The sequence below is a fragment of the Cydia fagiglandana genome, chromosome 15 (assembly GCF_963556715.1).
Source record: "Cydia fagiglandana chromosome 15, ilCydFagi1.1, whole genome shotgun sequence".
NCBI classification, from domain to species: Eukaryota; Metazoa; Arthropoda; class Insecta; order Lepidoptera; family Tortricidae; genus Cydia; species Cydia fagiglandana.
The window spans coordinates 6,467,152-6,493,874 of NC_085946.1; the positions used below are offsets into that span (position 1 = coordinate 6,467,152).

General features: G+C 39.4%; 1 protein-coding gene and 1 non-coding gene across 3 annotated transcripts; both read left to right on the top strand.

The window, feature by feature from the left end:
- The first annotated feature begins 1,589 nt into the window (after positions 1-1,589).
- Trnar-ccu (transfer RNA arginine (anticodon CCU)) lies at positions 1,590-1,662 on the top strand. Its single transcript has one exon. It is a non-coding gene; the product is annotated as a tRNA-Arg (tRNA).
- A 1,171-nt stretch (positions 1,663-2,833) lies between these two features.
- On the top strand, positions 2,834-25,817 carry LOC134671251 (homeobox protein vnd). 2 transcript variants are annotated; one of them, XM_063529063.1, is made up of 3 exons: positions 2,834-3,281; positions 21,189-21,388; positions 24,637-25,817. In XM_063529063.1, the coding sequence occupies exons 1-3, from the start codon at positions 3,145-3,147 to the stop codon at positions 25,215-25,217; spliced, it is 918 nt and encodes a 305-aa protein (XP_063385133.1). In that variant the 5' UTR covers positions 2,834-3,144; the 3' UTR covers positions 25,218-25,817. The 2 variants fall into 2 exon arrangements, with proteins under 2 accessions (XP_063385133.1, XP_063385132.1); XM_063529062.1 differs by lacking the exon at positions 2,834-3,281 and adding an exon at positions 18,357-19,020.
- Positions 25,818-26,723: the final 906 nt, after the last annotated feature.

A 26,723-nucleotide genomic window follows, 5' to 3' on the forward strand; every position in this document is an offset into this window, starting at 1 on the left:
AATCCTTTGATGCCCATAGAAGTGTCCTACGTAAGCGATCTCGTTGCGAACGCGGTGCGGCGCGATTTGCACGCGAATGTCAGGCGCCGCGCCGCGTTCGCGCGTTGTTCGCCTACGTAAGACGTAGCGTTAGGGTTTCACCCGCTGCTGCCGCGCCGCCAGCTCTCTGAGACGTGGCGACTAGATGGGACGGCGCTAGGGTGTCTACACATGTGGCATCCCAGATGAGCGGCCGTCCCATCTGCCAGGGGATGAGGGTTATTCCATCGGGCCTCTTGCCATCGTCGCGCGCCAGACCGACCGAAAAAAAATTAGTTTTTTTGGATAAAATACTAAACATGAGTGTAATTTACGTTTAATCGGAAATATAGTATTTTAGCGAACTATAAATTTTTCCAAAATTATATAGTACAGAGAGCCAAAATATAGTACAATACTATATAATATAGTACGGTTAGCAACTCTAGGCGTAATTGGTATTTTTAACTTTCGTTGTAGATTCCAGATTAGGATAAGTTCTAGATTTTCAAAACTTAGCACTTGATAAATTTAGTTCAACTATCAAAAGTACGCCAACAAAATTTCGCACTACGAAACAGCTCGTCGTCTTGTGTATTAGGTTCTGCTTTATATATGGTGCAATTTTTATAACGGCGATCCACTATTTGCTTGAATGAATGTCGATCAGCCGCCTACTAACTAATCTAAGAAACTACGTTAGTTAACACATGGGCCGGTTTACGCCAAGCTACGCATGGGACTAGATCGAGGTCAAACATTCTATTAAAAGCCACAACGTCTAATGCGCATTGACACCTCGCGTGAATATCAACCATTTATAATTAAAATTAAAACAATTAAATTCTTCGTTTTTCACGAAATATTTGGCGCGCTCGAAAAATGTGAATCTAAATTCGTCGCTACATATCCGCCCAAATTAGCGGTTCCCATAATAGCGTGCAACGTCTGTCTGTCTGTCTTTCCCGAAATATGGGAACAGACAATTCTCGCCCGAAATTGGTATTCATAGATAATTAGAACATAATTAATACGAACAGCGAACGAGAAACAACTATATAAACATTGGTCCTATGTTTAATTCATAGCCATACTTAAATGTGGCGACATTAAAATATGGTGATACCATAGGTTAGTGACCTCGTGTTTAGTTCGGTAGGTAACGTACCGCTATCAGTTCATATCAAGGTTACGTACATTGTAGCGTATGTTATTAAATTATGAATTTCGCTCCTTGAAGTTTCTATCTACCTCCGCTTCGACCAAATATACCAAGTTAGCTTTCGAATAGAAAAGAAACGTCTGTATAAAAAACTTCAGTTCCAAATTTGACATTTGGACGTAAATTGCGTAGGTTTGCTTTGTTACATGTCCATGGGGGTACCGGTGTTTTTTGTTAGTACCGAGAGTGAGTCTCACACCGTCACTCACGAGTGCTTCCGCAAGTGAAGCCGAACGTTACCGTATGTAATTATCGGTTAGGTATTAATTGGTGTGAGCGCGGGCGTCATGACGTGCGCGGTGACGCGGCCGCTCGAACCAGAGGCGTCTCTCGCGCCGCTCCGCCGTCCGCCTCTGTGGCCCAATGGATAAGGCATCGGCCTCCTAAGCCGAGGATTGTGGGTTCGAGTCCCACCAGAGGTAAAAACATGATTTTTTGTTGAATTTGTTTAGAGGAATCTGGATTGATTTGGAGCTCTAGTTGGCACGGAAGGAGATAATATGGGACAAAGGGATTGTTCTTATTAGATTGTCTTCTAATAAGAGTGTTATATTTTATTAGCTCAATGGATACGGCATAGGCTTCCTTGGCTGATTTTTTCATGTTTAATATTTAGTCTATTTAATTTATTTCTTACACATAAGAAAATTTACGTATATTATGAAATAATATACCCCCAATGCATCTTATTAGACTGATATTGATATCCCATTGTGATCTTATTGAGATTGTTTCGGTTTTTACCTGTTTTTTTTTTAAATTATAGGTAGGTACTTGACGTATTCTAAGATAGGTACATGAAAGCACAAATAATATCGTTGAATTATTTTTTAAATCAAAGCTAAACGATGAAGTTATTATGAGCAAAATTAATAGAATATTTTCAGTAAGTAGGTATAGAAGATAACCCACCAAGTTACCTAAACGATTCAATTGTTATTGCATTCCAGTAACTTTTAATATCCTCATATTTCAATTAAATTATGCTTCATTGCTTAACTTATATAATAATTAATGGCATAGGTTCTAGTGTTTATTTGTTTTTGAACATTTATGAATACCTACCTACCTAGACTATCGCTTTTATACAACGTTTCTAGGCTGCTTTTCTACCAGTGCTACGTTTTCATATAAATTGGCGAAGTTAATAAGAATGCAAACGTAGATCGTGAAAACCTAGCTCTGATGGAAAATCAGCCTTATAAGGCACATCGGACGAGCTACGCGAACCAGTACCTAATAGGTATAAGTCTAATAATAAAGTTATTCTAAATAACGTCTATACTGAAAAAACTACTTGGAATAAATGTCATAGGTATTCAATTTTTTTTGTTGCTTACTTAAGTTGAACGTAGTAGTTGTGCTATTCATAGCCTACTTAGTTAGGTACAACTTTTCTTTGCGATTACATAACGAGTTTTATCCAAAATTAATAGTAACGTTAAGTGGTCGGTTAGTACAAACCTTGGCTTGGGGTCAGATCAAATTATACAAGTGGGTACCTTATGTTAATTATCTATATAGGTATAGGGTTTTCCGATCAGTCCGCGCTTAGCTACACGGCTATCATTTCCGTCATACTGCAAAACATTTATCGCAAGATTCCAACACCTGTCATTCCTGGATTTCATAACATCACGCCGTGGCACATCTGAACCGATAAAGCTATCTGTGCAATATTGGCTGCTCGTCGCGTCGTTTATAAAACGTATCGGGGAAAGCTGCTAGATATGATAACGATACAATATTATTGATAAGGGCACAGGCATCGATCAGTCGATCCGATCCCCTGCAGTCCCGCTTAGGCGCGCGGCAGACTTGCCACCATTTTAACAATTTCGTACATTATAATAAACATAGTTAAAGTTAAGAAGTAAAGGTGTAAGTTTGGAGTGCGGTGCGTAATGAGAATGATGGGTGAGGACATGGGCTACGGGGAATACTACAATTATGACAGCAACTGGGCGCCGCCGGAGTACTATGACCCTAACTACCAGATGCGGCAGCCGCAAGAGGAGGACTATCGGTACAACTCTTATGCGTAAGTAAAGCATATTTACCTATTAGTAGGGGATACTGGTGAGACTTGATCCTTGGGGAGTCTTGGTCACCTACGTTATAAAGCTATATTAAATAAAAAAACTGGTCAAGTGCGAGTCGGACTCGCGTTTCAAGGGTTCCGTACATCACACAATTTTCAACATTTTTTTTTGTACGTGAAGGTGAAACGTGACGTGAGTGAAAAGTCTTGAAAAACCCGAATGGGTCAATCAAAAACCAGATGTTACATGAAGTTTTCTGGCGTGGTGGCTTATATCTCTACAACTCTGAAGATTAAATGCCGAACAATAGTACAAGTATCCAAATGCGAAGACTGAAGACCGAGCTCCGCATAGAGCTGAATACTCGGAGCGTCCGACGGGTCGCACTTCCTACTTAAAAGCGAAGGGCGAAGAGAGATAATACCTACAGGTTGGCCAAAAAATAAGTGCATTCCCTTAGCCAAGGAGGTTTTAGATTATACTAAGCAACTTTTAGTATGGGACCAACCCCGAAATCGCGAAAAAAATGTATGCTCCCATAGAAAACGGTCCAGCCAAAATGTATGAAACAGCCAAATTTTTCTTCGCGATTTCGGGGTTGCACGTTGGCAACGGGAATACACTTTTCTTTTGGCCACCCAGTATAGTGCTTTTTAAAACACGTAACAATAGTAACCTAATCAATCAGTACTACAAGTACCATTGGGGCTGTGTGCCAGATACAGCCTACTCGCATTTTTTGTCTTCAGTCCGACACGCATGAAGCTAAAGGCACACCTCTTCGGATCGCTTCGGGCCTTCGGCCTTATGCGGATATCGGCCTAGGGCCTTCGCAATAGCTGTCTACATCACGTTTCACTTAAACCATTGCGGCTGTGTCCCTAAAAAAACGTAACTGCATTTTTGTTCTTAAATCCGACTCACGCTTGACTCTAGATTTCTAATAGGTTTTCCTGTCATCTTTAGGTAAAGGCATACATTTTGTGTATTTTTTTCAGAATTTTAGACCCTGTAGTTTCGGAGATAGAGGGGGGGAATGGTCATTTTTTGTCTATTTTCTTGAATAACTTCTAAACTTATTGTTGTAAATTTATAAAAAAAATATATTTGAGATTCTCACAATGAGCTCTTTCGTTTGATATGTAACACGATACTGTTTTCAAAACTTTGTTTTTTAATTTTATCGTTTACCCCCCAAAAGTAACCCCTATGTTTAAAATTCATTTGTTGACGTTACATATCCGTCTTTGGGTCACAGATTTCCATATGTGTACCAAATTTCAACTTGATTGGTCCGGTAGTTTCGGAGCAAATTGGCTGTGACAGACGGACAGACGGACAGACAGACGCACGAGTGATCCTATAAGGGTTCCGTTTTTTCCTTTTGAGGTACGGAACCCTAAAAATAATCTAAAATAGCAATTCTAACCCTAGGATCATGTCTCCCCAGTCTTCCCTGCCTAGGGAATAACCCGGGTGAGTTTAGTATAAAAATGTATAAAAACATAATAACATAAGTTAACACTAAGAGCTATCAAATCGGGTTGTTATCCATTCCATTCATACCTAGTAAAAGAATTACATTAGGTATTTAGGTATACACCGGGTGTAAGTAAGTAAATATTCTTTATTGCACCAATCATTATAAGTAACTAAATCTAAACATGTAGACCGTAGACCCATTGGTTGTAGACCTGCCTATTGCTTAATTAATACATGTGTATAAAGTCTCTCAATGTCGAATTACACAAAAAAACAGTAAAAAAAAAGTACCAAAATGAACAAAAAAGGGATTTTGAAAGAGAGAGAAAACCCGTAAATATTTTTTACTGGTGTTTCTACTTTTAAATAACATAAGTTATAAGTTCAAAATTTAATTTATGAACGATTTATACTCATGATTAATCCATAGAAATATATATATAGAGGTAGACAGTAAACTTCCATTTGTTACTTGCTACAAAAAAGTTACTAAATGCTAAATTTTATTGATGTTCACTTCGTGCAGTGCCCATAAAGAAGGGTTATTTACAAAATAAAAGAAGAAAAGTTAGGGTTTTATGCACGCGAACTTAACAATGTAGGAACGCCGCCGCCAAGTGCATCCTCGCTGCACAGCTTTATAACAAACGTGTATTTCAATGATCCTATCTTCTTTTATTGAAATGCTTGCCGTCTACATGTGAATGTCTACTATGAATATATTTTTCTGAAACTTTAGAAATACTTTTTAGTAGTACTCGTATTAGGTACAAATACCCGTAAATGTAATGGAAATGTGTTTATTTAAGCTTTGAGTCGACCTGTCTAGATATTTTAGCTGCTAAGGATTTAAGTAAGTATACAAACCATTGGCTAGGAATGACTAATGATACCGTAGGTAAGTATGTAAACTACGGGTAAGTACCTTACCTAGTACATATTTTTAACGCCTATATTAGGTAAAACAGCATTTAGATAGATTAGCGCTACTGAGAGCAGTTGCTCGACCACGTTCTGTAGGTCATCTCTTTCATCGAAAAGCTTCCCGTAGTTTCCGTTCCTACCGCTATACTTCGTGAAGGTACTTAAACTACCTATCATTATAATTCAGACAAGCAAACAATAGGTAGGTATATTGCAACACATAGTTTATTCCAGTAAGAACATAGAACATAGAAGAATCTGTTGAGGTGAGGTGACAAGCGGAATGCAAAATCCACTTTAACCCCAAAGGACCAACCACACCCGAGCTTTAATGCGTAATTACCTAAATAATGCAAACGCAGCCTTGACAAACAAATTGCTTTTCTGCTTAAGTTACCAATTATTAAAACAAGCAAATTATACGTTTCCGATTATAAACAAAAATTAAAGAAATACTTGATAGTGTGTTCGTCATGGTGTCGCGTGTGAACAGGTATTCGGGTGCGGCGGTTGCGTGTCCGCACTCGTGGCGGTGAAGCGGTGCAGTGAGCACCATCGAGCTCGTAATCCACCAGCTGTGCCCTCTCCCAGGCGCCCTAGCCCTTAATTGGTTCTGAAACCCTCTTCGCGAGCTAGCGTGCCACCACCCATTTAGACCCGTGCGCCTAACCAGATTGCCATAACGAAATTTCCAACGAGATCGCAAAGTTGGCAAAGTCACCAAATTAAAGGGAATCCATGACTCCGCTGGTCATAAATTCGTCTTAAGTACCGTAGGTGTCGGGTCAATGACGTGTGTACGATTGTTGTTTGTTTTTCGTATCTAATCTGGGTCAGGAATACGAAAGGACAACGTGCGGTTCCTACTGCTAAGCTATTCGAACACCTATTCGAAGCACGAAGCCATTATATAGGTTCCTTGATACAAAGTTGTTTTCAAATTAGGCATATTATGCATAGTTTAGCTGCGGTACGCTACAGGTAATGGCTTCAAGCTTCAAGTTAGTTTGGTCATAGGGTAGTTTTTCTGGCGATTGGCGGCGCGTGGTACGAATGGCGCGGCGGTATATATTCAACTTTCACACAAATTACTTTCCTATCGTGCCCGCTATCAGCCCCCATTATTTTATCATTAGCCATTGCAAATACGAAATGATCATCTTTTTAAAATCGGCGCATAATGACACGTTTGCTGGATATAAATTAAACGGCAATAAAACAGCGAAATGATATACATGGAAGTATTCTGTCCGCTCAATTATGACCCAACGCAAACTACCCCGCGATAGGCGGTACTTACAAACTGCTCGATTGGCAATCTCAGTACGCGACCGAGATGACAGTCAGTGACAAATGGCTAAATTGATTTATAAAAACAACGTTTTTGTAATAAAAATATATTCATGTGTCGTGAAGTGGTGCAGAAGTTATTTTAGTTCATACCAAGGACAATGGAATCACTTTTCACTTGTAGTAAACAGATAACTTCAGTAAAAATTGGAAAAAACATGACGATTTGTTTTCAATACTACCGTGCTAAGCTAAAACGTAACAACTGCATACGACTTTCATAACAACATACGACTTTTTAAATTGCGAGGATAATAGGGATGGTGTTATGCCAAATGAAGTAGACTATTTTATTAACTTGTGTTTGGTTTAGGTATTTTCTATATAATTATAAATAAATTCCTTCTTACAGATTTGTATTTTCCTTTTTTATTTCATGAGATGGAGCTATATAATTTTTAAGAAAAAAAAACCGACTTCCATGGGGGCCGATGAAAGATTATTGTAGATGGTACACTATGTAGAAAAGGAGGTAAAACCACCCACTTTTCTACTAGCATTTCGCTTCTGTATAATGGCTCCTCTACAGGATGGGCCAACGCCGGCCACTCCAAGGAACGCAGCCATGCGGTAGAATGAGATAGCAATATCACTTGCTCCCTCTAACGCATAAATGCGTCCCTTGGAGTGGCCGGCGTTGGCCCATCGTGAAGAGGAGCCATGAGGGTCGTAGTTCTAGCCTAACCTAACCCACTCCTCAGATAGCAGTTCGGTTCTGTGCGGATCGCAGTTCGAACCTAATCAAACCCACTTTTCAAGTAGCATTTCGTTTCTGTAAGGCTCGCAGTTCTAACCTAACCTAATCCTTGTTCGGTTCTGTGAGGATCGCAGTTCAAACCTAACCTAACCCACTTAATGGCGCATGCCGTGCGGTGTACGGGGGTTTAAGCGGGAGGGGCTAGTAAGATTGGCATCATCGTACTTTATACCTACATTAATTTTATGATAGGTAAGCATAGTTGTTTATTTAGTTAAGGTATCATAGTGGTTTTCTGGGTCAAGGTCCGGGTCCGAGTCCGGGTCCGAGTCCGGGTCCGAGTCCGGGTCCGGGTCCGAGTCCGAGTCCGAGTCCGGGCCCGTGTCCGGGTCCGAGACCGGGTCCGAGTCCGGGTCCGAGTCCGGTTCCAAGTCCGGGTCCGAATCCGGATCCGAGTCCGGGTCCGAACCGGATCCGGGTATGAGTCCGAGTCCGGGTCCCAGTCCAAGTCAAAATCGAAATTCGTAATCACCAAACGTGTACCATGCGTCATTGAAGAGTTCTGTTCTGGTCATCATCAGCAGTTCCACTTCATCAAATGCGACATTTTTTAATGTAAATGCTTGATTTTATGATGAAAATACAAAAAAATCTATACGTATGCCTTTAATATTTGAGGAGTTCCCTCGATTCCTTATGGATCCCATCATCAGAACTCGAGCTTGACAAAAATGTGGCTTAAAAACTTAACTTGCTTAACGAACATAACGAAAAGGAAAAATCGCCAAACGTGAACTATGCGTCGTTTAAGAGTTCTGTTCTGATCATCATCAGCAGTTCCACTTCATCAAATGCAACAGTTTTTAATGAAAATGCTTGATTTTTTTATGTAAATACAAAAATCTCTATACGCATGCCTTTAAGATTTGAGGAGTTCCCTTGATTCCTCATGGATCCCATCATCAGAACTCGAGCTTGACAAAAATGTGGCTTAAAAACTTAACTTGCTTAACAAACATAACGACGAGGACAAATCGCCAACCGTGAACTATGCGTCGTTGAAGAGTTCTGTTCTGATCATCATCAGCAGTTCCACTTCATCAAATGCAACAGTTTTTAATGAAAATGCTTGATTTTCTGAGGTAAATACAAAAATCTCTATACGCATGCCTTTAAGATTTGAGGAGTTCCCTTGATTCCTCATGGATCCCATCATCAGAACTCGAGCTTGACAAAAATGTGGCTTAAAAACTTAACTTGCTTAACAAACATAACGAAGAGGACAAATCGCCAACCGTGAACTATGCGTCGTTAAAGAGTTCCGTTCTGATCATCATCAGCAGTTCCACTTCATCAAATGTCACTTTTTTGGGTGTATATGCTTGATTTGTTGATAAAAACCCAAAAATCACTATATGTATGCCTTTAAGATTTGAGGAGTTCCCTCGATTCCTCATGGATCCCATCATCAGAACTGGGTTTTGACAAAAACGGGACCAATCTGTATGCATATACATTCAATCAAAAAAAGAATTTTCAAAATCGGTCCAGTAATGACGGAGATATGGAGTAACAAACATAAAAAAAAATAAAAAAAATAAAAAAAATAAAAAAAATAAAAAAAAACATACAACCGAATTGATAACCTCCTTCTTTGAGATTTGGAAGTCGGTTAAAAAAAACTACCTAGTTATTTCAAATTAATAATCAAATTTGGTATTGCCATTTTACATTACTTTCCATTCAGATTCCCACAAGATGCTATTCGCAGAGAACTATGGAAATGCTATTAGAAAAGTGGGTTAGGTTAGAACTGCCGTCCATACAGAAACGAAATACTGTGTACTAGAAAAAGGTCATCGAAGTGGATTAATTAATTTAATAGAATAACGAGATGTAAAAAAAATTGCATGCCATTTTAGACTAAAATGTGGTTTAAAAATTGGTAGTTATTTACAATTTTTGGGTTACAATTATTACTTTGGTGTTATTTGCTTTAATAGTATAGCAAGATGTAACAAATTTGGTTATCATTTTATATTAAAATGGAGTTTTAATTTTAGTGATCATTTACTACATATTTTTGAGGAATGTTTTTTTTGACGTTACATTTTACTATGTACATATATGTAATGATCAGCTAAGTACCAGACAAATAAATTCCGCAGCCTCCTCTCTATTGGTACCTATGTAAATTGTATGCCATGCAATATTGTGGGACATGTAAGTTATGCTTAATGATACATTTGACTAAATAATATTTGGTAAAATGAAACTTGTCCAAGTAATTATTTGCTAAACAATAACTTGCCAAAAAAGACTATTGCTAACTGAAAATATGCGATAAGTTGTTTTGCCGAACATTTTTTTGGGAAATGATAATTTGGGAAACATAGTTTGGGATGTGATACTTTGGGAAACGTTTTTGGGCCATTCGTTAGTAAACCATCTAGAATATGTTCTATTCATGAGATATAACCCGTGAGATAATCATACCCGGTCTCCTATATGTAGATACATTTTTCCTATCATGCTTTCACTGAATTCATTTAACAAATGCACACAGAAAAGAGCGGCAAATTTAGAAAATGTAAGCGCGCGAACGGCTGTGGTCCCATACAAAATTTTCATTTTGCACCTTTTTCTACTGACAAACTTGCTTGACCGGCTATATACATATAAAATATTCTGAACTGAAAGTGGGGATTTATTGTGACTCCGCCTGTTCAAATATTTTTGACCCGATTCTTGTACCCATGTAAATTTTGCAGACTGTATAGCCAGTCCGATTTCTAAGATCAAGTTCGCCATACATTTACTGTGGCGTACTTGATCTTAGAAAAACGGACAGACTATACCTGAACGTGACTTCGCACTGCCATACAGATAGATAATAAAATATACAAAATACTTATTATAGCGGAATACATTTATACAACAATGATATATATTTACTTATGTTGAGTTAGTCTGTCATGTCATAACAACATTTTAACTAGTTATCTTTTAATCTGCATTAAATTATTATACGTGAATTATTTGACTGGTTCTTCACTGTATGGCATAAACCTATCCCTGTCCAAGTCATATTCTAATCAAATATGAACCGCGAACTCTCAGCGGCCAGTACGTACAGCAAGAAGGTTATTAGCGGATTAATGTCGCTGATTGGTAGTTATTGACATTATATGCATTTCATCTACACTTAGCTATGTACCATTAGAGTAATAAAGATGACTCTTATTTTGTTTACCAGCTTTGATTACAGGCTCTGTAAACGCGTCGTCCTATTTGAATGTAGGCGTAATTGTGTGTGTGTGCTAATTTGGCCCGAGAATTTGAACGGTAATGTTCCTAAAGGCGGTTTCCATACTAAATATATGCGTTCACTGCAATAAAAGCCCTTGCTTTATTTGAACCAGCAAAATTAGGTGCTGTTTTATATTGAAAGGTCATAACATTGATGTTCACTCTTAAGATGACGTAGAGTAACGGTTCTATGTACCTTGTACTTATTTGACTACTGCAGATAATTACTTGGCGTGTATTTTATCAAGTAGCTTATTGAGAACTAAAAGAAACACTCATAAACATTTATCTCCTATCTTCGACACTCGGGTTTTAAAAATGTGCAACATGTGGCGTAAGTTGAATATTACAAACGAGAGTAAATTAAATCGCGACGGCTTGCCGGAGCGATTTATAGATTCGAGTTTGCGATATTATTATTTGTATCTCCTTGGATATCACGGGCCTATAATCCCGGTTTTTTGATAGGCTTGCGTGGGGACACAGATCCAACACGTAGAGGCCCCTTGGAGAGCTTTTATGTCATGTAGAACGCCTGCTGGAACCCGTTCACAGGTGCAACAATAGACACCCATGAGCCGGTCTCAGCAGGCATTGGGACTATTGTAGAAAAAGAGAACAGTATACCGGTCTATGGATTGAAGTTTGGGTGGACTATGAGACTGGGTTATTACAAAGACGTACGGACACCTGCCATAACAATGTTTACACAAGTTATCGAGGCAGGTGGTGACTTGCCGCGCACTAGATGGGCCCCTGAAACTGCCGTCGCGAAGACGACCAGGAGCAACATTGGTGTGAGCGGCTCAGGGGTGTCGAGAGGTGTGCGCCGCTTTCTACCCAGTGGCTGTTACCAGCCACTGTGCCAACTCGCGTCTTATGCATCTTTCACTTCCACCCCTGGAGCATATAACTCTAACGACTCCTCTCTGGACGGCCAATTAAGGCAAGCCAGAGCTGAGAGTCCTGCGGGTCCCCTTGGGGTCCACTCCGACCGACGAAGACACGCCGGAGACGGAGACCCTGACCGACTCTCGGGAGCACTCGGGTCCGTGGGATCGTTACTTCCCAACAGCTCGCCACAAGCTGCCCTGCGGGCATATTATTATCTTTATTCATCTTTCTTCTTTAGTTAGGTTAATTATAATATGCATATAAAAGTAAAATATAAAAACACTTACAAAACAATAAAAAATACATATAAACACATTATAAAAAACCTAACCTAGGGTGCCGCCGGCAGCGGGGCAGGGCCCAAGCTGCCGGTGGTCAGGGCCACAGAGTGAGGAATCGACGTACTATACGCGCCGTGTCCAAAATTACCGCCTTCTGCATCTGACCCTTGATCCAACCACCCAGCGAGAGTCTCTCTAGGTGTTGGTCGAGACTCTTCGCTATGAGACCGTTCGCTGACACGACTATAGGAACAATGATCGTCGAGTCAACATCCCACATGGCGGTTATCTCGTGAGCTAAGTCTAGGTACTTGCTGGACTTGTCCTTCTCGGCCTTCACGAGATTCTCATCATGGGGAATGGTGACGTCGACGAGCACGGCCCGGCGCTGCGATCGATCTATCAGCACGATGTCAGGCTTATTGGCTACAATAGTCCTGTCAGTGATGATAGATCGATCCCAATAGAGCGTGGCACGACCATTTTCGAGAACTGGCGCAGGTGAGTACTTGTAGTACGGCACTTCACGGTCCACAAGGCCGTATAGGAGGGCAAGTTGCTGGTGTATAATTCTGGCTACGAGATTATGTCTGTGCAAGTACTCGCCGTTAGCAAGATGAGAACAACCGGAGATAATATGCCTGAGTGACTCTCCGGGACGACGGCATGCCCGACAAATGTCGACCGTACCGTCCTTCAGGATATATCTCCGGTAGTTATTCGTCATGATAACTTCGTCCGCAATTGCACAGGCAAAACCCTCGGTTTCTCCGAAGAGGTCCCCGAATCGTAGCCAGTTCACCGACGCGGGAAGGTCTACATCGGGTCCCATGAGGGCCTTGTAGAACCGCCCGTGTAGCTGCTTATCCTTCCATACCGCCTTGCGATCCTCGGTGCTTAGTACTACAGGTTTGCGCCAGTTCTCGTTCGCCAAGGAGAGCGGCGTGAGGCCCCTGTCAGCTGCCACCACATCACGATGCATCCCACACTCGTTGTTGAGGAAATAATTCCTGAGATTGTACACCTCACGGTTGTGAAGATTTTTGGCGTTTAGAAAGCCGCGACCTCCACATTTCCGTGGGATGTACAATCTCATAACAGACGAGCGTGGGTGCAGCATACGGTGTGTGGTGAGCAGCTGTCGGACCCTCCGATCCAGGGCATCCAGCTCGGTCTGAGTCCACCTTAGTATGCCAAAGGAGTATGTGAGTAAAGGCATTACCCAGGCGTTGAAGGCGCGCACTTTGTTGCCTCCTGACAAAAGACTGTTAAGCACTTTTGTGAGCCGACTAAAAATAAATTATTATTATTATTATGCCCCGAGTTACACACAATGTTTTTCATCACACTTGCGATACAACAATTAAGTATAAAGACAAAAAACTGCTAACTATGGCACTAGAAACTTCATAACTCCCTAGGGAGAACGCTTTTTCTATAACTCCCGCTAAACCTGCGTGCAATTCCACATTTACTGAGCGAGTGTGATGAAAACTAAATTGCACCTACTCTTAACATTATTATAATAATACCTACACATTATTATTGTATATACTTAAACAAGAATTTCTACTTATTTTAAAGAGGCTTGGCCCTCATACTTGTCTTGGCTCTCCCTCACTCCGGGCTTCAGCCGGCGCATTTGGTCGAACATTTTGTGCCTGTTGAGGGGTTCGGAGTTCTAATCCCGGTTGGACAGGTGTGCTTTGGTAATCCATTAATAATTTTGATTACAAAATATCGTAATTGGGAGTTATGATTAATGTTAACAGTGTCTCAGTACTCAGTAGGTACAACTAGAGTGCCCCATAACGAACAATATAGTTTCTTGTACAGTTTTTAATATTTGAAAAAATATCGGCATGAAATTCGGTTTTTAAAATTAAGACTCTACCTAAAAACTATCTGTGTTATTCTTATCTAATAAAGGAACTATTTTAGTATTCTTTAAAAGGTTTTATAGAGTACCTATTATAAGTAACACATATTTACTGTGTTAAAATATAATAAACAATGTAAGATATTTAATAAAATAATAACTAGCTTTTAAGTGAGAACTTATTTTTGTACAAACTGTTTTTGGATTTATTTTCTAAGAAATTACTTACCGAATTGATTCCAGCTCGATTCGGTCTTTTTATGCTTCCACGCTAGTTAAGATACATCGTAAAGTGCGCATAATCGGAATAATCAGATAGCGGGAGGGCCAACAATGCCAGCATATGCCTAGTGAGGCGCAGCGGAGGGCGCGCGCACCTGCCCGGGCCCGCCATCCCTCAAATCTGGCCCTCAGCTTACCTCACAGTATACGCGCGGATCACATTAAACGCGTTTAACATCGATTGTTTTTTTAAAGTAACTGTATCTACAAAAGTATACGATTTGTAGGTAAACATAGAAATGAATAATCTAGCTTTGCGGACATTATGGTAAGTATGACACACAATATTAAGTCAGATAATTTTTAGCTAATAATAAAGAGAAAGGCGTAGGTAACGTAGACCTATCTATGCAAGTAGATCTACATATAAAATTATAAACAGCTCGATTTTGAAAATGAGTTAGGTTTCTACTAGACTTCAACAAGTTACGATATGCATAATTTAAAGATATTTGTAAGATAGATAGATATGTCAAATTTGACGTTTCCGCGATTCTGGTGGTCCTCTTGAACGATTTTGACAAGTTATGACTTAGATATCCAAGTCACATCTAGTCGATATCTAATGTAGATCTAGTTGATCTCTAAATCGTCTCTAGATCTTGTGATTATCTCGATATCCGAATAGGCCTGAAAGTTGTAACTCCGCAAGGTAGAGTGACATAATACAATCCTTTTTCTTAAAATCACTGTTTCCTTCACCGTTCACAATTGATTTATCAAAAACAATTTAGAAACCTCTTTTCGGTAAACAATAAAGTAAGACAACGGCTCAAGTCTGCACGTGCAACATCGAGATTAAGACAAATGCGAAGGCATAGAAGGGATTAACAAAAACAATAGTTTTATGGCACTTAGGGTCTAGGCGCCTCAAAGCGGGTGCAGCTGTGCAATTCATTAAGTACCTGAATTTTGGAGTTATCTTTTGAATCCGCGGAATCCTTGACAGGCTGATAAATCAGATTAGAACACCTGCACGGGCATCTCGATGTGTTATTTTTTAAAGGAGTCCAGTGGAGATTCCTGACGTTGTGTCACGCACACAAATGAGAAAAACGAGCATGTTCTTATAATTTTAGGGGGCAATTCCACATTCTAGCCTGTTTTTAAAATAGGCGATTAACGAGCGCACTTTTTATTTGAATTCGATGCAAAATGAAAAGCGTATCGCACCCTTGTGACCGCTATTCATTTCTATTAACGATAGCGGGGAACGGGGATATAGATTGACCTAATATGTATAGGTGCTTAGATATTTTTTTGAATATTGAAGATTTTGATTTAGTATTGCACCTACTTATTTATGCCGATAAATCAAACAACGATGACTAACGGTTTATTATCTTTTATGACTCCTCGGGTGAAATCATCTAAAATAACTCCTATCGCCGGCGGCAAACAAATTATATTTAATACCTGAGAATAGATATATATACGTAATAGATATTTTATTAACAAAAAAAAGCATACCATCAGATCCACAATGCCGGCTTCGTCACATTACAGAAAGCTCGTCCAGCTTAGGTTTCGGTAAAACAGAATGTTTGTCAGAAGTCATTAGCAACACGCATCGTCAAAATATCTAAGTATTGTAGATAGAGTACCTACCTTAGTAAAAGTAGGTAACTTAAAATGTGATCATAATATACGTAGAGAATATGTATTTAAGGGTAGAGTAGATATATAGGTATGTAGAGTATTGATGTAGCAATTCGTAATAATTATTAATTCATAGTATTACATTGTGTGTATTAAAATGTTAAGCTAAATAAAGGTTGTCCGAAATTCTGAAAAAACCGTTTTTTGGCATCTATGTTTTATAGTTTTATTATGCGTATACTGTAAATAAAAGCGATGAGCACGCAACGATGGCTGCGATAGATATTTTAAAAACTCATTCACAATAAGTCAATTAAACCCGTGGGCGCACGCCACTTACGATCGTTCCCAATATAAATAATTGCCCTTTGTTTAGCCCCTTTACCTTACTATAAGTGCGCTTTATGGGTTTAAACTTCGCTTCGTTGCTCATCAGTTTTGATATTACATAATTACATTGTCTATGGACATAAAATAAATATATATTGGGCTATGTATTGAAAAAAATATTAGGTATACCTGCATCTTCATAAATATACCTACCTAATTTCAGTGCAAAAATATTTGAGGTATCAATAGAAAATACAATGATTGATAAAAACTTTTTTCACATCCAGTCATCGTTTGAACTCAGTAATGCATTGCACTAGAGATATTTCTATAGAAAGGGGTTAGGTTTTAGGGGTTCTTCGGTAGGTGTATTGTGTATACATTAGCGGTAGATAGATATTCAGTATCAAGCGATGTTATAATATAAGTAATGCTTATTATTCCTTTGTTCAATTAGGGTCTTAGGTTAGGATTTTACAATGTGAGTATAAAAGTAAAATATAAAAACACTTACAAAACATTACAAAAATATATAAACACATTATAAAAAACCTAACCTAGGGTGCCGCCGGCAGCGGGCCAGGGTCCAAGCTGCCGGTGATCAGGGCCGTAGAGTCAGGAACCGACGTACTATACGCGCCGTGTCCAAAATTACCGCCTTCTGCATCTGACCCTTGATCCAACCACCCAGCGAGAGTCTCTCTAGGTGTTGGTCGAGACTCTTCGCTATGAGACCGTTCGCTGACACGACTATGGAACAATGATCGTCGAGTCAACATCCCACATGGCGGTTATCTCGTGAGCTAAGTCTAGGTACTTGCTGGACTTGTTCTTTTCGGCCTTCACGAGATTCTCATCATGGGGGATGGTGACGTCGACTAATAATAATGCTTATTAGTATCATAAATCAATAGGAATTAGTGAACAAGTATTACAATCAGAACTTCACCACCAGACCACGACCAGTGAATCTTGTGTCGAAACGTAGGTAAATAAAGGTAATAAAATAAATTCGCGATAGACCCGTCTATAAATGTGAGTTAATCAACTTGCCTAGATAGAGTAAGATAGTCGTTACTTCTAAATAGGTATGTCTCTTATAATTATACATGGATGAGCATGTTTGCCATCGGATTGTGGTACCTACCTAACATTTTTATACCTACCCAAAAACGTTTTCATGGAGTGGAATAAACCTACTTAAAATCCTTAATTGCCTTCCAATTCCGTTAAGTTCAAGAGCTCCTAAAACAATGGGAACACGTGCAAGTCATAAAGTGATAAATAGTGATACTTCTCTCATTCCTACCTGCTGCGACCGCCATCGGCGCTGCCGCCATTGTCTTTCGCTAAGTACTTGCACATGTGCGAGATGCCAAATGTTTCTATACAATTTCTCAATTTGAACACAAATGTAAAGTGTCCATTACTGCGAAGTGGGATTTTTGACAGATGTTTCCAAAAGTAATGACGGGCTTTCAAAAGGAAATGTTTTAAATGATTTTTTTTTAAATACGGTTGTGTACTTAGTACGGTCAGCCAAGAAAGTGGTCTACCACTTTTCGACTCTATGAATCAGATGATAGAGTCGAAAAGTGGTAGACCACTTTCTTGGCTGACTGTACCTACATACCTAAATTATTTTGGACTTCAGTCAAAAGAATCAAAAATTATCAATAATCAAATTTTGAAATACATATAAGAATAGGCATACGTATTATTGTCATTAAGGCACAGGGTTGGGGGCTTACTTTAAAGATGGGCATTAAATAGGGACCTACCAAGTCACCAAATTTAATTTAGTGTCAATATTTGTGCGACTTTTACATATTATTCTCGTGTAAATATCCAATATAAGTCTACTATCATTTGATACAATTCTCAATAAGATCTTGAATAATACAAAGCTTTAAGATGATATAACAATTATTGAATATAATGTTAGTTAGTTATAAGACTGGACCTATTAATAGTATTAATACAAATGTGTAGTAGCTATAGGTAGGAGATAAATATCCATATTGGGATATGAATGCGTACATTTGTATAAGTAAATACAACAATAGCCTGCAAATCATTAACAACGAAATTGTGATGTTACGCAAAAAACTCCCAAAACATGGGCTTACACGGGCTTAATAAAAACACTCTAAATGAAAATCGTTATTCGGGCATTTGGAGCGGCGTCCATAACGAACCGGCCTCAACAATGGGCTTAACGCGCGCACTCATTACAAAAAGCGACATAACATAACGCTGCGTCGAAAGCTCTTTTCACAAAGTATACTCCAGGTTTTTTTTGTTGGGAAGGCTTTAGTAATCCGCCGCGATTGGTCGGGACTCGCCCCGCCCAGGCGGGCGCGCGCGCCGATTGGCGGGGGTCAGTAGAGCACCCTCGACGCTGAGTAGGCTGTCGAGGCACGAGGGCGGCGCGGGGTGTTCTTCACCCCGAGGGCCACTCGAGGGTTGTTCAGTGCGAGCGCGGCGTCGAAGGGCGCAGCACGTGTCACGCGAGTGTTCTGTGAAGGCTTCACCATTATCCCGAAGGCGAGCTCTCCCGGTCGGGAGATGAAGTGCGAGGAAGGCGAGCGGTCGCCGCCGCTGCTGCCGCCGGCGTCGCTGCTGGCGTGGAGCCCCATCCTGCTGCCGCCGTGGGCGCCGGCCTTCCTGCCGGCGCTCTATCCGGCGGCCTTCCGCTCTGCGTTCCCAGGGTGAGCCTCACCTCATCTTTGTGACCGAAGTTTTCCCAAGTGTTTATTGTGATCGACGCTTTGTTTTTTTAGTACTTGTTTTTGTTGCTCTGCAATCTTTTGGAAAGCAGATGGACGGAGAGTAAAATATGTCCAGTAAGCTTATTTACAAGTAGCATTAGCGATAGCGCACAGGCGTATGCGGCGAGCCCATAACGCTAAGTTTCTTTTTTTACTTTGTGAGCACCTAAAACGCCAGCAGTTTAAATACCTACCTAAACTTTTCCGAATGGAATGGAATTGAAGTTACTATCGCATATCTTTAGTTTAGCTGTGCTAATGGTAGAAGTTGATTCAAATACCTATGCATATTTATCGGCAACATCAAGTATGTTCAAGCTTGGAGTCTTGAGTATTAAATAAAAGTCGCAGATACTTAAAAAAGCTTCTAATTCAAGTTCCACAAAGGTACTTAAGAATAAATTGTATGTAGTTGATTAGTACCTAAGACGTAAAGATCAGAAAATAGTTCGGCGTATATTACCTATTCCTAACATGTGTAAGCTCTCAAAGCGTGCGACAGTTTGCACCTCGGTTGGACTTGTTTACAACCTGCTAAATGCTCCCGAGAGCCCATTCATCAGGTCACGTACCTACTCGTATTCACGTACAATTCACATCACAAGTTCCCGTGTTTGGAGTTGACATATACCGCCGTTTATTGATACGTGAGATAAATTAGTACCTCTATGCTTGGTTGTAATATGTGTAAAAGATTTACGGCTCGATTCCGAAAATGAATTAGATCTCTACTAGACATCAACAAGTTACGATATGGATAATTTAAAGATATTTGTAAGATAGATATGTCAAATTTGACGTTTCCGCGATTCTGGAGGTCCTCTTGAACGATTTCGACAAGTTATGACTTAGATATCCAAGTCACATCTAGTCGATATCTAATGTAAATCTAGTTGATATCTATATCGTTTCTAGATCTTGTGATTATCTCGTTTCCCGAATACGCGTGTTAAATTAAATTTGAAAAAAAAACACAATGTTTGTCCTAGCTGCAAATGAAACTTGTCAACAAACCCAACCATGAGTTTTATATGCAAATCCATCGGACATAATAATAATATACCTACGTAGTAAGATTAGTAGATATTCATTGCGGTGGTGATTCTAATTTTAAAGTTGTAATTTTAATTAATTTTGTCAGTAGTAGCTTCAACCCTAATTAAAATTTTCGGTAGTTAAATATATTATACTTACCCATACCTATATGCATATTGTATGTAGGATATTTTGATACCTATATACTGACTTATCGTTGCAGATTAGATCAATTGTAACTGACGTACAATTTTCTTAGAAATCCCTATTGTACTATGACTATTTATTCAAACAACCAGCCGTAAAGAAGTGGTAAATCCATCTTTCTCTGAGTCGGCACGGTGCTTGTAATAACCATGGACTTGTTTCATTCTTAAGGTCACGTTCTCGAGAGGTTTATAAAAACGTTTCGATTGTCGGAATGTCATACTCATGTTTTCTTTCAATCTACGCCCTCACAATGAATGTAGAGCTTGAGTACGACATCGTTTTTGAGTCCTTTCATTCATAAGTAGACTGTTGAGAGGACAAGCGTGTAAAGTGGCTTTTACGGGTTGCTCTTTGATTTGCGAGACTGTTCTGAGTGAACTACGAGTGCGGTAACATTGCGCGTTTAAATCTTTTAAAGGGAATTTTAGTTTAAACTTTGCGTTTCAAAAAATCTCTATCAATTCTTTTTAGGTATTTTGTCCCTTAAATAAAATATTCCTGTTATTGAATTAAGTTGAAATCAGGCTAGCGTCATCATCATCATCATCGTCTCATTCAGTACTTACCTATATCATGTACAAACCAATTTAGCAGATGATACACAATAGACGCAGAGCAGGACACAAAAGTTGCTGCTTATTTTACTTATTATATTTTCTTCTTGTATGTAATTAAGTAAAAGGTTCTCATTTAATTAAGATACCTACCTATTAAAGAACTACCTAGATTATTTTCAGCTCCACAAATTAAGTAGGTAGCTGCTGTAGTTAGTAGGTATAAAATAAATAAGTAGATATTGCATCCCTTACTTCGGCACTCACAATAGGCACCAAACCTAAACATCATATTTCCTTTGTCCTCAGCCTCCTGGATAGCATGAAGATGCCTGGCCAGCGGCCTGGGTTCCAGATCTCGGACATCCTGGGTCTGAACGAGGGCAAGTTGGAGCCCCCGCAGGGCGCCTGTCCGGTGGAGCTGCCCCCGTACCCGCCCCACCACTACCCCCCGGAGCTGCTGCGGCACCACCAGCCCTGGCTGTCGTTGGATCACCATGACAATACTGGTAAGTGTTGGTTTTTAGGGTTCCGTACCCAAAGGCTAAAACGGGACCCTATTACTAAGACTTCGCTGTCCGTCCGTCCGTCCATCTGTCCGTCCGTTCGTCTGTCTGTCACCAGGCTGTATCTCACGAACCGTGATAGCCAGACAGTTGAAATTTTCACACATGATGTATTTCTGTTGCCGCTATAACAACAAATACTAAAAACAGAATAAAATAAAGATTTAAGTGGGGCTCCCATACAGCAAACGTGATTTTTGACCAAAGTTAAGCAACGTCGGGCGTGGTCAGTACTTGGATGCGTGACCGTTTTCTTTTTGCATTTTTTTCCGTTTTTTTTTTGCTTTATGGTACGGAACCCTTCGTGCGCGAGTCCGACTCGCACTTGTTAATTATTATTTTAAATTACTAAGGCCCACTTGCACCATCCCACAAACCCGGGGTTAAGCGGTTTAACCGTCAACCCAGTGTCAAATTATACGGGTAACCATGGTAACTCCAGGTTTAACCGGTTAACCCCGGGTTATTATAGTGAAATGGTGCAAGTGGGCCTTAGATAAATATTATAAATCATAGGTAAACAATGTTAGCATATTAGGCGATCGCGATGTTTGTGCGGAGTGCGTTGTTGAACCTTTAAAAACTATTTGACTCCGCCTCTAAAAGTGGCGGAGTTTAGTAAGATTTATTCATTTCTTGATTTCTTTCGCAAAAAAAGTGCTTTAAGTACAAAATTTGTTGTGTAACCATGTGGTAGGTACACGAATAACAATCGGTATAGATACGAAAAATAAACTCTTAATGTGACGATCTATAGTCAATATAGTCATTAGATAGGTAGGTATGGGTGGGCACCTATGTGCGAACAAGTGCGAATCAGAAAATTTGGTAATAAAAATAGGTAGGTATTATAGTAGTTGTACTTATTTGGGTTCTAACATACAACTTATAAAACGCAATAATATCAGTAGGTAGATAGTATTTGCTATTTGGCAATTTATCAATAGGTAAATATTTTTATACAAACATATATATTATCGGGTATACGTTGACCCAAGTTTCATGTTTGATTAATTTCGGATGAGAGTGTAACATAATTATTTGAAGTACATATTTAAGTACTTACTTGTTAAACATAAAACACTATGCATATTTGATCAAATGTATCTTCATATTTGACATTCACGAGTACATAATCGAATTATCGACAATATGGCCCACTCGAAAATATTATTCGGTAGTGAGTTTCGAGAGGCAGAGATTATTTTTTGAAATGCTCCTCCAGTGGAGTGCCTTCACACTAATCTGCTGTTGTCATTAATTATTTTTATCGCTATCAGACACTTTTGGCGTCCGATTGCTTGTTTATTTTAACGGAACTTCCTTTGTCGGACCGTGTTGGTTTAAAATATTTGAAAAACTATTTATAAAACGAATACATTCTGTGTCTATTGAAAATTGTAAATGTGAAAAAGCAGGTTTAATACGGTAAGGCCAAACAAAACATTAAAATGAAATATAAACTAAATAAATCGTATCTTTTCTTTGTTTTAATAAAATTTCAACTGTTTTCCGTGGTGCCGTTAGCAGACATTTTTGAGAGATTTTTCTGTTGTAAAATTGCGTCCACAAATGGCAGCAAATGAAATGAAATGGTCTAATGATGATATTAATAAAGTTTTTTTTATAAATGATCGATGCTTCATAAACACTATTCTATTGTTTCCGAATAGAGCATATAACATAAAATTAAACTCAAATAAAAATACCGTGTCACTAAATGCGAATCACGCCAAGGGTAGCATTCACGCCCCACAGGCCGGGGTAGGGGTGAATTTGTCACCAATAGCTATAGACGGCAGCTGGCGATCAATTACAAATGTTTGCGGCTGTTAGGGACGCTATTTGTTCTTTATTCAATGACAGTTATAGATTTTATTGTGCCGTCATTGTCTGTTGTTCGGGCGGGAATGTCCCGTCGGCTGCGACGCTTCGAGATTTGTTTGTAGTAAGGTCTAACTTTCATTCATGTCCATGAGTTTTTCATTTTAATAACCAAGAATTGATTAGTGGTCCCGCTGGCTATAGTAAAGACACAATATACCTATGAGTATTTAAATATGTAAGTTAATAGACACTTTTATCTAGATACCTAGGTAATTTCAGGTTTATACTTTTTCAAATACATATTAGTTAGAATTTCTTCAGTTTAATGATCGTCTACATTGAAGACGTAAAGATTGCAAAGTATCGAGATGTCTATTTAAGTTACGATGAAGATTAGATAACAGTTTTTATCTAAACAGCATTTCAGCTCATGTGTTCAGGGCATGAAATTACCTATGTATCTACTCACGCGGGATAGGTACACATTGCAGGTATAATAGCTCAATTACCTATGATTAAGGCAGCTAAGGCGCAATTATTCAAGCACTAGATAAAAACACTTAGGTATCAAAACAGTTGCGCTTAATTATCTTACGTCTTTTATTTTCCCCTTATCATATGAAATACTAATTCGGTAGAGCCATTAAAATTAGTAGTTCAAACCGAAAATTATCTTAGAAAATATCAGCCTATACTCGCTATGGTATCCTCTGAATAGAGCATAGACATGCATTACCATGATTAAATTCCAAGATGTCCTCATGAGGATACAAAGTACCATCTGCCGGGGGTGGGAGTGGCTCCCCCCTCGGCCCGCGCCACGCCCAGCGCGTGTGAACCGTTCACCGAGGGCGACAACTACAATGTTGCCCCATTTTACCCTCTCACGTCTCTGTATGCGAACTTAGTTGGAGTTAAATGGAGCGTAACCCTGAGGATTAAGTCGAGATTTGTATGTCAACTGTAGTGGTGTTATAATTCCGTTTTGTTATGAATTTATTTATGAACTCCAGTTAAGAGCAAATATGGCGCGAGGGATTTTAGTTAATACGTGGGAAAATTAGGATATTAGTATTACTTACTTGTGTACGATATAATCGAGATAGAGCAACAATTTTAACTTTATTCACGTTACATTTTTAAGTGTAATTTTGATCAAGAAATATATAATTCTTTATTAATGAAACCTACTTGTATTGATTAAATAGCATGAAAATGTAGTAGGTACGAACCTACTCATATATTTTGCGTATCTTTTAGCCTATATTAGTGGCGACGCTGTGAATTTAAATGTAACATTTTAAATTTATGAAATTAATATTACTTTTCAATTGTTTTTATCCCAGACTTTTCTTTGCCAACAGGCATCCTCGGCCAACAAGCCAGCCCTGACAGCACGTCCCGCGCCTCTGAGCTCTCATACGTGGGCCCGTCGGCCTCGTCGCCGCCCGTGCCGGACCCGCGCGACGACGACGACGAGCACGACGTCGAGGCCGACGACGACGACCACGAGCACGACTCCATCAACAACAACACCGACCCCAGCATGGTGCACAAAAAACGCAAGCGACGCGTACTCTTCTCTAAAGCTCAGACCTACGAGCTAGAAAGGCGATTCCGCCAACAGAGATATTTATCGGCACCCGAGCGCGAGCATCTCGCCAGCCTGATCCGCCTGACCCCTACGCAGGTTAAGATCTGGTTCCAAAATCACAGGTACAAGACGAAACGCGCGGTACAAGAAAAAGGAGCGCACGAGCTGAACGTTGGAGGCTTGAGCTCACCGCGACGAGTCGCCGTTCCGGTGCTAGTGAAAGATGGAAGGCCTTGCTTGAGCAAGCCGGAGCTGCCGCCGCTGGGCATGGGGCTCCCCCCGTACCAGCCGCTGCACCACCAGCCGCCCGTGTCCGCGCACGGCCCGCAGCCCGCGCCCTGCTGGTGGTAACCCACCGAACCCCTCTACAGTGTCTACTAGTCCTCACGTCGCCGTTTGCAACAAGCAAACTTAGCCGACGAAGTTTCTAACAAAATTAGGAGTTTGGAACTTGTTAAATTAACAATTAAACTCGAATAGTAAATTAAATTAAAGTAAGACCTACTATTTAATAATCGGCATATAAGGTATCTGGAGTTCCTACTTATTTATATTTAGATATTCTGAAGTCTTCAGTAGGTAATCTAAAATACTGTATCAAGTAAATTATTATTGGCAGACGTCGAATAGCTGTTTGGAGTAGGCCTTAACTAGTGATTGAGAACATTCCATCTTTAGAAGTGTGTATATTTATGTATAAAGCCTTTGACAAGTATTAGAATAATATTATGAGAAATGACCAGATTTTATCAGAATGCAATATTTAGTTCTAAGGTTCAGTATTATTATAGTCGTGTATAGTGAATAATTATTTATATTCCAAATAAACTACTGTTATTTTACGTAACTACATACATTTTTATGTAGTTTAGAAGTTGTAAGTTGTACATATGTTGTATATAACAGAAAATGTATCCAGTTACGCAAATAAATACCAGCAGATCCGTATCAGTCAGTCTTCATCATTGCTTCCCTATCTTATCTCGTAGCTATACATTACATCGCGCAGTGTTGCACACTGCTCCATTCCCAGTTCTGTGTGAATTTAAAATAAGCTAATGGAAATGTGTTACATGATAAATAAATTATTATCAAAAAATTAATAAATGATTGAAAAATATACTTTATTTTTCTTGCTACCAAATGTTTACACAAATCAAATATATTTGCAAGTCTATAACAAAATAATTTAAAAAGCGATATATAATACCTATTATTTGTGTTAAAAGTAGTCATACCTAAAACCGTCAATGAAAGAAGTACAAAATGTTGGGAGTTTAAACCGAGCTTACACGTCTGTATTGATATTGCAAGAAATCCTTTGCAATTGGATATAAATTCCGGTTTTAATTTGTAACGTCTTTTCTGCCACTGCTAACTGCTGCTTGCATTAGGCCCAATCCCAATATTTTGGTAGGTAGAGTAGGTAAGTACCTACGGCCCAGCAGTTACAATCAGAAAGTATTGGTTACACTTACAGTATCTTTAACTTTCTGGAAGATAAGGCAAACCTTTTGTTTTCACCATTCAAAGCGTTAATTAAACCATATCGATAAGGAGGCAGCATCAGCATCCCGCTGGACAACTTCGTCTGTGTTTTCTTAGACCTTTACCTAGTCTAGGCTATTTAGCGGTTTAATTCTTAAATTATACAATCCGGTGGTTTAATTCTTTGAACACCGCGCCACTTTAGTAGGCAGGTACCTACCTCTGACCATCCCATCTAGGATAACTTTTATCGAACAGTTACTGATGTCAGTACTAGTATTGTTTACCAGTTAAACATTTGCCTCGGCTTATCTAATCGAGCTGCCGATAGCTTGCGACCCGATTACTGTGCCTATACGTGATAACTTC

Coding starts and splice junctions, on each gene's coding strand:
- LOC134671251 (XM_063529062.1), top strand. CDS start 18,878: ATGAAGTGCGAGGAAGGCGAGCGGTCGCCGCCGCTGCTGCCGCCGGCG. Junction 19,021..21,188: donor TTCCGCTCTGCGTTCCCAGG/GTGAGCCTCACC, acceptor CTTTGTCCTCAG/CCTCCTGGATAGCATGAAGA. Junction 21,389..24,636: donor GGATCACCATGACAATACTG/GTAAGTGTTGGT, acceptor CTTTGCCAACAG/GCATCCTCGGCCAACAAGCC.